Here is a 15,458-nt window from a genome sequence, read left to right as displayed (position 1 = left end):
TAATAATCCAGCAAAACTCTAATCTGATTACATTTCTCTTTTCTGTAACTGTCATGTATTAGTTACCTTTTTTGGTATCCTGATTACATAACTCCATCATATGTAATCCATTACTCCCCAAGCCAGTTCCGGGAGCCCAGAGACTGCTGTGACCCGACCTCAACAGAATAACAAGGCCACCTAACTAGCACTAATTGGATAACTTAACTAAGGGTAGCTTTCTGAGCTAAAACTCTAAACTACCCGGTCATTGCTCTTACCATAGGACAGGAAGTAGTATTATATCTGGTATCTGTACCTGTAGGCTGAGCCAGACTTTGCCTGGAGAAGGCCTGCCTCTGCTGCCACTCATACAGCTGCCACATGGTGTCGTCCCTCATCGACCTCCTCTTCTCCGCCGTGGTAACGGTGGTGGTGGAGGCGGGGCGGAGGGCTCGGTCGTAAACAGAACCCGCCACACTGCAGATGCTGTCGGGCCTCATCATGCTGTTGCGGGGCAGAGTGCGGTAGCCCTCTGGGTAGCGGGGCACAATCTGAGCACGGTGGCTGGGCATGTTCCTGGGCAAGGTCTGGTAGGACGTAACACTAGGAGAGAAAACGGACAGAAATTTGTACACGCTAATGCACTTTCTTTTCCCCCATTACAGGGAGGGTCAGAGGTTAGTTTGATCTGGATCTGGATCCTGTGATCACTTTACTAGGACAGACAAAAAAGACAATTTAGGCAGTTTTAAATGGAATTTGTTTGTGCTGTGCTCTGATATCTGGGTCTTGATTGCCAAACCACATCAAGGGCCCTATTTTAAAGATGCAAGTACAACAAGTGCAAAGAGGTAAGTCTTGTATTATATAAATCAGATTAATATAGATAGTGATTAACAAATACACTTTCAGTCAGTCACATTAGTGATTTCATTACTCTGAAACAGCTGAGTCAGTTACAGCGAAGCATGGGAACAACAACTCAACAAATAAAGAATCGACTTCTCCATCTTCTAAATCATACCGTCTAAAAATGGCATAAATATTTCTATTTGGTAGCTACATAATGTCATGGTGGTGCAATAATCAGTACTGTCGCCTCACAGCAAGAAGGTTCCAGGTACTAACACGCTGGCTGGCTGGGGCCTTTTAATTCACAACTCTGAATTGGCCATAGATGTGAATGTGAGTGTGAAGTGGTCTCTTTGTGTCCAGGGTGTACACCGACTCTCGTACATTGTCAACTGGTATCGGCTCCAACCCCCTGCGACCCTTCAAAGGATAAGCGGGTGTAGATAAGGATGGATAGATGAATGTTTGGTGAAGCAGTTTACATGGCGGAATTCATCTGACACTATTTCAGTCATAACTCTCTTTCATAATAGTTGTTACACAATGGTTAAGGCATATCTTAAAATATGGCAGCAGAATTTGCGCCATCGTTTATGAGAATAATCATGAACTGCTGAAAATTGGTAAGCAAGCTGTGATGCATAGGATTAATGGGCTCCGGTAATCCCATGTCTCTCATGTACACATGCAGAATACTGAGTTATAACTGACCAGTTTGTGTGTGTGTAAAGGTGTGTGTGGTTATCCTGTTGCAGCCTGGTGTCATTTGCACAAAATTTTATGAAAGTAAACACAATGGAGAGTCGTGCATAATGATGTGGCAGTTTTCCAATCAGAGGCTCCAGATTGATCAACATATGTGTCCCGTTGCTCTCAGATGGCTGCAGGTATTTAATGAACTGAAGGAGAAGCTTTCATACAGTATAAAGCAGCAGTGAACAACAGATACTGTAAGAATCACTCATTCATAATTGAATTAGTAAATTTTTGTTTTAGGCTTTACTGCATTATTGCTGGACGTTTGCTTCAAGTACTCTGTTTGCGATTGTTGCCAAAATCATCAGGTTGGCAGCAACTCTTTTTGAGCTGCTTCATCTGAATGAACCTCCCACTTGTTTGTGGCTCTCCTCCCACCTTTCCACTTTCAAGATCAGGAAAAATACCCAAACTGTGTGTTTCCATAAAAATATAATATATATATATATATATAATATATAATAATTGTAACGAAATTTAATAAGGATTCGGCAAAATAAAATGCAAATGTATGCTAGTTTTGATCCACTACCATTATGTGATTAATTGGTTCATTGAGATAAGCAATAGGTGAAACCAGGAAAAGAGGGCTCAACAAGATGACATAATTGAAGAGTGCCAGTTGGAGCTCAAACGGTAAAAACAACGCAGAAAACATGATGGAAATATGACATTTCTGTTTCATGTATTAACGTGAGGAAGGTTCCATCAGATCTGTGTTCAGCGATCGTGGACAACTCATCAGTCATGTGAGTTAAATGTTTGTGATGTTAGAACTTATTTGGATAAAGGATTGCCATTTCTCATTAAGTGCATTAAGTCATTTATAAAAAGGCAAACCACCTCAAGCCAGCGTAAAAACATTTTTGCAAAATTGCGATACCTAAAAATACACATCAGTATCTGTTGATGGAAGCACGGCTATTGTGAAAAAATCGGAAGACAAACAATCACAGCCTGGACAATATAAGAGAAGAAGATATTTAGGAGCTTTCCACATCAAGAAAGGTTGCACCTGACTCGGAAGTGTTGCATGTTGGAGCTTCTGTTGAATGCGCCACAACAGACTGAAATTAAATTAAATTAAATGTGTATGGTCCTTCCAAATTCTATGAAACTGAGTGGAAGACTGTTAAAGTGAGGAGGAAAGATATTAGGAAGAAACAATATATTCACTGTTAAACAGTGGAAAATATGCTGCTTCACCTAAGGAAGTTCAATTACGTTTCCACAAATAATGGCCTGTCTGGACTGCAGTCATATCCAGGGAAAATCCAATATCCATATTGGATACTTTTTTTCAGTTAGGCAGCTTAACCGTGGAGTTCAGGCAGAGTTATATGCCTGAATCTGACACAGAATAAGCTCAAGGATACTTCAGCATGACAGATGCTTGTTGACCCCAAACTCTTCCATCCAGACATTACATTAAAACACTTGATCACCTTGCCACCCACTGTAATCTTTGATGTGTGCAGCAGCAGATTAAGCCTCTACCACAACCTATCGCTTTAAAAGGATAGGTTGGGATGAGTAAATAGACCTTCATGCATTACCCACTTACAGACTCACCATTAACCAAGCAAAATGCCTTGATGATTGTATTCTTCATCGTCTTCATAAATACAATACTGAATTAGTTATGTGCCCCAGAAACCCATACCTAACCCCCCCCCAAGATCTGTTTTGCGTTCCCACTGCAGACAATACTGTTAAATGAAGGCAAGGTCATTACAGGGGGTTCAGGGCTAACCACACTTTTCCAGCAGTTAGGAAACAACACAAATATTTGTATTGGTCTTGGGAGGCTGCAGCAATTCTTATCTGACACTGTAGCCTATACATTTAATGCCAGATCTGCAGTGTTTCTGGGTAACGAAAAAATGGATGGATGCAATAGAGTGGTTCTATTGGTACCATCCACAACTTTTGTCAATGGAAAGGTAAAAACAACCCTTCTTATGTGTAACAAACTGACCTGAACTGAACTGATTGGTGAAAATGGGGCAATAGAATGCCACAAGGGGAAGTGGGAAAAATTACTCAACAAAAACAAACTGGAACTAAACTTTAAAAATGTATTAAAAGCTCAAATAATCTCCAATTGTTTTCAGGATGCATCAAGGTTTTTAATCCGACCCTCTACTGTTAATCCTTTTCATAAATCTTTTATAAGGCGTTGTGGGAGTCCCTGATGTCATGGGCAGTGTTGATCTGTTTGAATTGCACTCGCATTACAAAGCAGAAGAAACAAAACTTAAGATTTAGTTCCTAAATCACAAAAATATAAAGCAACCAATAATTAGACATTGAGCGGTAAGAGCCATAGAACAGACCACGTTCCTGCGATCTTATACAGGTCAGGTAAGAAAGTACCACCACAAATTAGCAGAGGACTGACTTTTGTTATGCAGGAAGACAGCAGCATGAATCAGCTGAACTTTGTAGACGCTAATAAATGTGCAAACAACTGAATAAATGAATTAATCATTCTTTACAGCATTCAGTGACTCATGACTCTTGCAGGGGCCAGACCCGACCCCAACCCTCTATAGGAGCAGGAGAGGAGCTCAGCGTAAAATATGTCTCTGTTTTATGCAAGAAAGACATTTACTTCCTTTGGACCAATCAGAGCTATAACAAAAACAGCAGCTGATATTAACCGTGTGGGTCTGATTAGGGTGTTGCTTGATATTTACGCCTCACTCATTTAAATGCAGCACACACTCTTGTTTACCAAATGCAGTAAAGAATACTGGATAAGAACCAGGACGGAAGGCATCTATTCCACTACATACATTCCACATCTTCACACAACAGCTGCACTCACTGGTATCCAGCAGTCAGTGAATCGATGCCTTTAATCAGGGTGTACTGAATAGGAACCAGCTTCATTATCTGTACGTGTGTCCCTTGACATGTATGGTGTGCTCCACTGGCTTTAATTATCAAACTACTTATTTTAGCAGAACTCTGCTTCACTTTCACTTTTGCTTTGACCTGGAAACATGAAGTAATAATGAGGAGCTCGTTATCGTTACTGCCATTAGCAGCTAATCATAAAATGGACACCTGGATTCTCTATGACTGTGGCTTTGACCTTAGAAGTCCACAGGGAGATATATTATGGTCCTTGTCACTCTGGCTGCCGATCATCATTCGTCAACTGGATGGGTTGAGTATCACAAGCTTTGTACATCTAATTTAACCTTTGCATTCAGTGAATGTGAATACGTGAATATGTTTGACTACCCTAAATTTTAAGTGAATGTCAGTTTTTTATTATAATAATTAAATATTTACAGCGAAAGGTTAAATCTCCTGTCCTTCTCCAATTGGCAAAACCTCATTCTGTAAACACATCTTAATCATTGGTTGCCTCAGATTTTCCACAGGGCAGAGAAAAACATGCGTCTTGCTATAAAGAGTATTGTAGCCATGGCAGAAAGCGATTAAACGCGGGCGGAACCTGTATAAATACCCATATTAGGTACAATTTCAGTACAGGCTGTGAAGCTGATGTTGCTGAATCAACATCAATAGCAGTGGGGTCTCCCTGTTCTGTCCGTGGAGCTCTGCTGTAGTTGCGAGGGGGTGAGGAAGCACTTGAACCTTGGCCAGTACATGAGAGCTCTGGTGGATTCTCTGGCTTGGAAGAACCATTGAGCTGGGAGAACATATTAGAAGATGGGTTGGCAGCAGTACGTTAGCCAAAAGAAACACTAGCATGCACTCACATGAACAAACAAATGTGACCCTTTTCACTATAGGCTTGTGATATGAGAAACCCTTTATTCAGTACTCAAATTATTAAACCCTTTAAAGTATTGCTTGCTTAGTAAAATGGGGAAAGAGACATATCATCATACTCAACTTGATATCCTGATCACTGCTTGTAGAACTTAAATAACCAGTTGGAGAGAAAAACATACTGTATCTTAACCCAGTCGGCCACAGGGGAACATTGCTCTTATTCAGGCCTTTGAAGGGGACATCAACACTGCAAAATACATCACTTCTGTGCTCCAGGGGAGTTTATTGATTTTCTTTTTCCTATCCAAGTCTTTCTTTATGCTAAATACACTAAAAACAAGATTTTCTTGCTGATACCAAAATAATGAAACAGCCTGAATGCTTTCCAAGTCTGTGGGAACACTTGGCAAAGGAGAACATTGGAGTTAGCAACATTATAAATTAATTCACAGGAATTACTAATGACTAATTTGGATACAAAACCTCTACAGACTTTTAGTCTCAGAATCTCTGTCAACGAAGCAGTGCACATGTAGTTGTGTACTTCCTTTATCCCAAATGTTTCCAACAATGTTCATTTTATTTAGGTAACGCTGCGTTTCACCGGTCGCTTGTCAATGGGGCCATATCATGCTGAGTTACCGTTAGCAGCAGCCCGGCTCGCAGCCCCTCCGGGACGTCCTTTGTCTGTCCAACAGCGTGGGAGAAGCAGTGATTGTTAAGGTGGAACTGCTTTATTCAGTGTGTTTAGTGGTTTTAATCAGCGGGTCTGTTTGTTTTGGAGAGGAGGAGACCTCTGTGGATAACTGGACTCCCAGGAGAAGCTGACTGCAATGACAACTCCCATAATCCCACGCTACTTCATGACGTCACCAAACGTTGTCTTTTGTTATTGTTTTAATGTAAGAGACCCTAGTGGCAGAAATTACATATTGTACGTTTAAGTTTTAGAGGATCCTAAAGGAAACAAAAAGGAAAAATAAATGAAGACACATCTGGGAGCATATGAACAGAGACACATGCATACACATATGCTCACACACTAACAGTGCTGCACATGGCTGCTATCAGTTCAATCACAACTGTACTATGCAATACTCTGCTCACTTAAAATAATATGGCTGTTAGCAGAAGCAGGGCTCGGTGTTAACAACAATAACAATCAGTCCTAGAACAAAGTTCCTCTATATCCCTCCTCTGTACCGAGTGCTGATAAAGATGACAAATGTAACTCGGCAGCGCTCAGCTTGCTCTGCTCTCATTACGTTCTCATTTCCATGACTTATTCATGGTAGCAGAAGGAGAGGGAAGCGCTGAGAGCAAGCGGAGCGCTGGCGCTCTGCACTCCTGTTCCACTGCATTCCTTTCGTACAGCCAGCTAAATGCCAGCTAAACGCCGGCGCTCCCAAATGAGATACACATCTGTGGCGACACAAAAAGCTTTCAGCTCCCCCCGGCCTGCAAGGTCAGAGCAAGGATGTAGGAGGATACACGGGGAGCGAGGGGGGAAAGATGGAATAGCAGGGCTGAAAAAAGGAGGAGCAGACCTGTCGGGATGAGAGGTCGCCCTTACATTGTAGTAATGAAAGAAAGTGCATATTGTGCATGAATGAGTGTGTATAGGGTTGGAATTTGTGCCGTGAAGTGCATCTTTTGTTTGGGTCAAAAAGAGAACATAATATACATGCATACATACATCAAGATGTTTCTGCTACCACAAAATAAAGCCACTGCTCACTCACTATGCAAAAGCAATCTTTTCTGAAAGTAAAGCCGGGACAGCTTCTAGTGTTCTGACACAACTAGCTTTTGTTCGTTTGAAGATATGGATTTTTGTGGCCTTTTTTGTGGTATACTGAAAAGTCATGGTTCTCATTATGTCTATGTACATATAGCTCAGCAGCAAATAAACCACTCTATATATAGAACTACGTTACAGTCACAAACATGACTCAGAATGAACTATGATGCTTCTCCATAACTGCTGGAACTGGTATAAATAGTGTTCACTATTAATTTAAACGGCAGTGTTTCCTCTAGGATTTTTTTTAGCAGTGGGGGCAGGCCCGTCCGAACACCCCCACCCCCCGGCCCGTCACGCCGGCAAACGTTTTACGTTCGAAACAGAAGTGACACTTCGCTGCGACACAAACAAATATATTCACCGTTTTAATGTTTCCAGATGTTTGATATCAGGACGTTGAGCCGAGAACTGACAAGGTCCGCGGTGACGTTTTTGGTGGAGCTGTTAGTTTAATAGTCGACTTGGAAGAAGAAGAGACGTTTTGACAATAAGCTACATCAACACAACAGTATGTGGAGTTAACCTGGACAGCCCCAATAACCTCTGAATAGTTCTACTTGTTGTTAAATTGCAATGTGAGCGGCAGCCAACGGGGGTGCATTATGTCGGCAGGATCATTTAAAAGGCAACCGTGACTACATTGTGCGTCTGCCCCATTCCTGATACGTGGCGGCAGAAATTTAACAATGGCGGGCCGCCGCTCCAACATCAACATAGAGGAAACACCAGTGATGATAAATAGAGCTGCACGATGTAGTGAAAAAATCATACTGCAATAATTCTAACAGATATCACAATTGCAATCATTTTTGCATCACAATTTTCATTTTCACTGAAAAAAATATAAAAAAATGATGATGATGTGACATTTGTTGTACCAAACAAACAGGATTTCTTACATTTCTTATATCTTTCTTACAAACTGCAGCTTCTGTGATTTGCATATTGCACTAGGCCATATTGTGATTTTAATAATATTTTGATCAGTTGTGCATAAGTCAATGTTGCTTCTGCTCCTCTTTTGGTCTTTTTGAAAAACTGCAACAGCAGCTTCTGTGTCAACTGAAAATTACATCCACAGAATGGATATGTCACTGACTCCTTTTGAAAAATCAATTGGAATCATATGCCTTCGAGTAACAATGACGACAAACTCCTTTGAATACACTGCTAGAAACTTGCAACAAGGGGTCAAAGGAGGAAGAAAAGATCAAAAGCATGGCTTCATTTCATGAAGAAAGATAACACTAGTTCTGGTTGTAATGTCTGTCAGAAATATCTTTCTACACAATATGGGGTTCAATTCCAGAAATGCCATGTATTTGTGTTTTTTTTGGTAAACATCCTATGTTATAATAACATTAGCGCCACACAGGAAGGTTTAGAAGATTTTTTTCCTTGAGTAAGGAAACCTAAATAACTTCTGTTATGAATTGGCGCTATACAAATAAAATTGAATTGAACTGAATCGCACTGTTAACGAAAGTGAAAAATAATCCAAAATTGAATAGGTTCTTCCCATGCTGCACCCTTCCACCAGGTTTCATAAACATCAGGCCGTAGTCATGCTGACAGAGACAGACAAACCAACATTTAGCACTGAAAACATAACCTCCTTGGTGGAGGTAACCTGATCTCCCAAACATAACGCAGTGTCAGACTGAATGGATGGAGTGACAAAAAAGACGATCCTATCTTAGCAGTTTTGTATGTGGGCTAACATTTGAAGATACAGAATCAAATAACATACCCATCAAATAAAAGAAAGGGAACTTTGACCAAGTGTCATAATCAAACTCTGTTGGCAGTATTTTTATATTTGATTTAAAAGCCTAATGGCTGAGTATAAATCTGAATAATAAGTTAGATGTCCCGGCCCTTGTGGCTAGTCCCTTAAAGAAGAGATGACTGGACAAAATTACCTCATAATGTAAAAAAACCCAAATGATTCCAAAAAGAACAGAACAATTATAAAAGCACAGCCCATACTGTCTCACCTCCTGGTGTCATCGTCCGGTCCTCTCGTCCTGTGTGTGCGGACCCAGTGCTCCAGCTGCTGCATGGAGTTGGTTCTGGACAGGCCCCTCTCTGGCTCCTGCACTGGAGGAGCAGGGGACTTTCCAGGACCTCCAGCCAGGCTGGCATCCACCTCTGCTGGGCTGCAGTCCCCAGTCTTCTCCACTACCGCGGACCCCGAGTCGTTGACCTGCACGGGCTTTTGGACGTTGAGGTTGGCCTGACCCTGGCGAGATGCAGACACTGCAGCTGCGATGGCAGCAGCCTGAGCTGGCTGCAGCTTGATGCTGCTGATTTTAGTCAGAGACCTCTCTGCACTCGGGTCTCTCTGGAAGCCATATCTGTCCCCACCACGGACCGTAGCGTACTTCTCTACATCTCTGAGAGTGTATTTATCACCTTCACGTAGCGTACTGTATTTCTTCACTTCCTTCACAGTGCCGTATTTGTCCACAACTTGTATGGTACCATATTTATTCTCAGTCTCCCTCATTGTGCTGTATCTCTCTGTCTCCTTTAACGACAGCTGTCTCTTCACTTCCTTTTGAGGAACGTATTTCTGTACTTCTTTCTGGAGCGTGTGCCTGTCTCCGACTTTCTGCAGTGCATATTTTTCTCCATCCTTTGTGAGCAGGTACTTCTCTCCATCTTTAGACGGAGCGTATTTGTTCTCTGTCGCTGTCACTGTGTACTTTTCATCCACTTTTTGAACAGCGTACTTCTCCAGATCCCTGTGAATGGCGCACACCTCTCCGTCTTTCTGGAGTAAGGGTTTCTCCCCGTCCTTTCGCAGCAGGTACTTCTCTCCATCCTTGTGGAGGAGATACCTCTCCCCGTCCTTCTGAAGCGTGTAGCTCACACCATCTTTCTTCAGGGAGTACCTCTCCCCATCTCTCTGCAAGGTGTAGTACTCACGCTCCCTCTGGCCGTTGTGTTTCTCAGCGTCTTTTTGCCGTTTGTCGTCAGCTCGAGATAGGGAGTGTTGTCGCACAGGCTCACGGTTGCGTTCATTGTTCTGGATCTCGGGCCGGGTTAGGACTCTGTGGTTCAGTAAGTTGTTCAGCTCCTGAGAAGTCCGCTGGTCCACTTTCAACTTGTCGAGTCTAGGATGAAAGAAAGAGAGGAATGTGACCGAGAGAAAAGGAAAGGGCTTTCTAAAAGATTTCAAAGATAACTGATTGTAAGTGGCTTTTGTCCCCCCAACCCTTATTTCCTTCGTGGCCTCAGTTTTCCAGGTGCGGCAACAGGTATTTCAAGTCATAGTACTTATTGTTTGTTTATTGTGGTGTGGTTGGTCCATCAATGATCTGTTGTTCTCAATCGTTAGGATTTGCTTGGGCAGAATGTATGACGTGAAAAACACAACCACTAAAAAACAAAAAAACCCACAAAGTTGAGGAAGAACTTGAGACACGGTAGCTGTCCTTGGCTCCATCTGAGATTCTTGGTTGTTTTTAATTAGGCCCAATTGCTTTTCCGTTTATGGTTCTGTTGCTCAACAGAACAAATTAACTGTGAATATGGTAAGCTCCCTTCATGATACAACAAGCTCAACTTTGCAGCGTCTCTTGGTTGAAAAGTTCTGAATGAGAGGAATCTCTTAACTCTGCACCTTTAGAGGCATTTAGGAAGACTCTAGAGATACGATAAAATTATTATTAGAATATTAGAGCACTCTAATCTGAAGAATATGAATGTGCCTTTCCACCATGGTGACTGTGTGCCCCAAATTTGATTTTACAACCATCGTATCCATGTGGCCGTGTGCCTTTGGTGAGTACCGACCTTCTGACTGGTTCAGAGTGGACGAGGGCAGCATCAGTCATGACTTTCATCCAGCACTCCATCTCTTTGGCTGTGTCAGTGCAGAAATAATACGTCCGCATGTTGGGGTGGGTGGCCTGGCAGTGTAGGGAGGGTGGGGGGAGATATTGACAGTGAGAGAGAGATAAATAGGAGGCGCAGGAGGAGGAGGAGACAGATAGACAGAGAGGGGGAGAGAGGAGGAGATAAAACAGCAGTGTGAGAAACAGCGTTGGATGGTGACCTTGAGATACCAGCAGGGAGTCTGTACATCATTCCTGTTGGCAGAGGAGTGTGTGGTTGTGTGTGTGCTCCCTCTCTGCCTCTTTGTGAGTGTTTCAGCTCAAGTGTGAAAGCCTTCAGTGTTCTTCTGTGTATCTTGGCATAGGTAAAGCTGCATAAATAAGGATGACACCGAGGTGCCCAACTAACAGCGTTCTGTGTGTGTACATTAGGTGCAGTGTCCTGATGAGGCTCTGTATAGTGATAATCAAATCCTTACTCTTCAGTTTTCATAAGATACGTTTCTTGTAAGTAGTGTAAATTTGCTTACTGGTATATGTGTTTTCCAATTGACCATTCCTATGCCCCCCTTTTGCCCTGTGCTACCCCCTGTACACTGTTGAAACATTTGAGACTAGCTTAAGTGCGCCCGGGGGCATGCTCCTCTGGGGAGACTTCCCCCCCCCATGTACGGTAGTTTATATGCATCTCAAGCCAGCTGAGTCAGTAGGATGCCTAAAAATCTGTACATCATTTGGAAATACATGATAGTTTATGCTATGGTTAAAAGATAAAAGCATTAGCAAAACACTAGCTAAAAAATGATTGATGTAAATTAGCTAGCTAGTTGCCTAGCATTTTGCTAACATTAGCTTTCAGACGTAACTAGCTAATGATTGGTGTAGAATAGCGAGAGATGTGACTATACGTCCCTTTTACCTTCTGTTAATGTTCAAAATTTGGTTGTATTTTCAACACAGAGCATATCTAAGTAGCCTACAGGAGAAAGTTGACTGAGGCTTGCTCAACGGTTATTGTAGTCTAGACCAAAAAGGGGCGGAACTTAGGAAGGGTCAATTGTGAGAAGAGAAGATGGATATCAAATCTCCTGTCTGTGTGTTTAGTACAGAGCTGTAGACGTGGCTAACCTAGCTTAGCACAAAGACTGGAAGCAGCCTAACACTGTTCAAAGTTTACCGATTACCCAGGTGTATCTCTCTTCTTTAACTCATACATAAGAGAGATGTAAAAACAACTATTTGTGGGTTTAGGGTCAGTTTTGGCACAGTGAATGTGCATACCATCCCAAAGTGCTGTTATCACAGCGAGTTGCCAGTTTTGGTACCATTATTTCTGCACAGAGAACAAAATCAAAACCTGTCTTTGCTGACTGTCTTTGGCAAATGACCCTAATGCTGGAGATCTCTCACATTAAATAGTTCCAGCTCGTGTACAAAGTGTTAAATGTTGGTGTACATTTATTACATCTATATTATTAAACAAATGAGAAACGTGTGCTCAAATGTGTGAGCATAAAAGCGCCAGTAAAGCCTTTTACTCCACCTTTGGAAGAACTTCAAACACTTTTGATTTCCACATGTTTGTAGAAACGGGACCAGCCCTTTAAAGCAGCTGCTTTTGTCATATAGTCAGAGCCATTAAAGGTGCAATGTGTAAGGTATATGAGTTTAAAACTTAATTTATCAGCAGAATTTGAAGAAATAGAAACAGTTTTGACGTTATGTCCAAGACGTCTACGTATTATGTTGTAGCCAAAGATATCTACTAAAGCATAGTAACTGAGCTAACTAACAGCAGTTAGCAGAGGTTTTGGAGTGTGAATTCAAAGATGAGTGGAGAGTAGTCTCAATTAGTTTGCACCTTCAAGTAAACCGTTCTCATCCTGAGCTGGTATTTGGAAACAATCAATAGAAAATAAGAGGCGTTAGGCACCACCTTTATGATCATCATCACAACTAATTAAGAACCTGTTAAAAACACAGTGCAGTGACCTTTAAGCTTTTACCTTGAAGGCGTATTTCCTGCTGATGTGGTCATCCACCGACAACATGGAGATGTGAAAGCTGGGCAACAGGATACTTCCCAGGATGCTATCCTCTTTCTCATCTGCACCAGAGAAGAAAGAAGAAGAAGAAATATGTCAACATATTAGACCGGGACATTTGCATTGCCACATCGACCTGCACTGAACTGAGTGAATGTGGTGCAGGATAAGTGGACACAGGATCAATGAGGATTCATCAGTATCACATTAGGCTGTATATACACTGAATATTAAGTTTTGGTTTGATTTAAGTTTGGTTGATTGAGGACAAATCACATATCAAATTGAACGTGGGGGTTGCTTGATATTACAGTTGGGCAATTGCACGAATTCATCGTCTATGAGGTTGAGTCCATCACCGGTAGATTTTTTGTCAGAAGAACGAGCGACCCAGTACACACAATGAGCGAAAGAACAAGTGAGAGGGAAAACAGCAATGACTTAACAAGGCAATGAAGCTAGTCTTCATTTGGTGATATAGAGAAACATATATTTAGAAGGTATGGTTGTATATTTTTGTTCAATAATGAGTGTTATAATATTTACTTTCATTACTTTTATTTTGTGTGTTTATTTTGTTTATTAAAGCTAATAGAGCTTGTGACACGCTTGTGGTGGGAGTCAACTGTGTCAAGCAGCACAGAGCAGATCGGAATAGCAGGAGGTCAGACACAGAAACGTTATAGAGAATGCGCTTAATTTTCAAAATAAAGACTGGCTAGAACTTCACGCTACATCGACATTGTTCCACGTGCAGATAATGGAGCCAAACCGCATCGCAGACATGAGGTCATAAATCCATGCCTGGTGGAATTTTGCCGTAAAAGCTCCATAGGGTGAATAAAATAGGACTTTGCAAGGTGAGGGCGACATGCCTCTCCCCCATCCCCAATGAAAATTATGCTCTTGTTCATGGTCTCCAGACTTGTCCTAAGAATTTGGAAAATTTTTGTCAAGTCTTGCCTTTGACTTTGTGAACACGGAGGTCTAGCATTATCTAGCCAACTGTGTGATGAATGACTAACAGAGGATGACGGAACAAAACCTACTGAGGCTTATCAGACCATGGCGAGACAGAGACAGAGAGAGAGAGAGAATGGGAAGATAGGGCATCCTTATGAGCTCGGCCAGCTTTCCATGTGAACTACGATCCTGTTTCCATCCCTGTGTGTGGTCAACAGTGTGGAACACACACAGACACACAGCTGAGGACAGACTCAGGCTGCAGCACACACAAACACTGCTTTCTGTTGATTTTTGTCTTTCACATTTCAGAGGCAAAACAGCTGCAAAACACAAAAGATGTGAAACGCAGTCATGAATGCATTACAGTCGTCTAACTGAGTCAATATTTACTGATGCCACATTTAAAAAAAGCCTTGCAACAACAATCTGAGCTGAGCCATGTTGGGAGGGTAATGACTGTGCTCCGTACGGCGCGATGCAGCTTTGATGGGAGCTTCCAGGCTGTAAACTAAAGGCAGAAAACACGTGTGGTGCTCCAGCTGCAGCAAAAACCTACAGAGCCTCCAGCCAGCACTGCTGTTTGCTTTAGACGAGCCCCGCACGGTGAGCCCTGCAGCTCCTCCGGCCCCATCCCCACTGCTGAATTATTGAGATACAGAACACACAAAAAATGAGAAAGAAAGAGAGGGAATGAGTGAGCAGGCGTGCAGAGAGATGCTGTGGGTATACTCTGCAGCAGAGTGGGTGTTTTCTTCTAAGAAAGCTTTTTCAGAACGGTTGACATTTCAAGATTCTTCAGCAGGTTCACTGATGTTTGTCTGTTGGTTCAGTTAAGTACCACCAACAGTGTGTCTACATAAATACTGTAATTGTGATTGCTTAGATAAAGATACACGTTTGATGAAATGATAATTCTGGTTAATTACACTGAGATTAACTTACTACTTATTCTTGGACTTGGGCATCTACGGAACCTCAAAAGAAAGATATTTTTTCATTAGATCCATATTTTGTTCACACAAGTTATTTAAAGATAATAACTTGTCCCCACAAGGTGATAACATTGTTGAACAAGATAATCATATGTGTGCTCTAGTGATTTGGAATCCAGTAGCTGGAGACTGTGAGGGGCAGTGTTGGATATGGCGGAAACCCATTCTGTGGTCGGAACGGACAGGTTGAAAGGCATTCATGCTGACAGTGTCATGCAGTATAATACTAGTGGAGTCTGTTTCTTTTGCAGTGCGAAGGCTATGAAGAATTCTTTTATGTTATTTTGCCGTGGTTTTCATTAGTTTTTCATGAACTTTGTGCTTGTTTATCTCTGCTTGTAAAAGTGCAGCAGCCCAGTAGGGACCATCAGATTATAGATAGACTTCTTTTTTCATTTATATAGCACCTTTCATACAGAGGGTGTAACTCAAAGTGCTTTACAAAGGAGAGAAGAGACAAGAAAAT

The 15,458-nt window shown here is 41.9% G+C and overlaps 1 protein-coding gene across 1 annotated transcript in view; it reads right to left on the bottom strand.

Moving 5' to 3' along the window:
- LOC127358539 (pleckstrin homology domain-containing family A member 5-like) overlaps positions 1-15,458 on the bottom strand; it is a 223,648-nt gene that overhangs the window by 36,750 nt on the left and 171,440 nt on the right. Inside the window, 4 exon segments of the mRNA XM_051391668.1 lie at positions 299-585; positions 9,145-10,266; positions 10,949-11,064; positions 12,996-13,096. Coding sequence (XP_051247628.1) covers positions 299-585; positions 9,145-10,266; positions 10,949-11,064; positions 12,996-13,096 — 1,626 coding nt within the window.

Source organism: Dicentrarchus labrax, unplaced genomic scaffold, assembly GCF_905237075.1.
Source record: "Dicentrarchus labrax unplaced genomic scaffold, dlabrax2021, whole genome shotgun sequence".
Taxonomy (NCBI): Eukaryota; Metazoa; Chordata; class Actinopteri; family Moronidae; genus Dicentrarchus; species Dicentrarchus labrax.
Note: the sequence above shows the minus strand (reverse complement) of the source record. Positions and strands in the feature narration are given on the sequence as shown.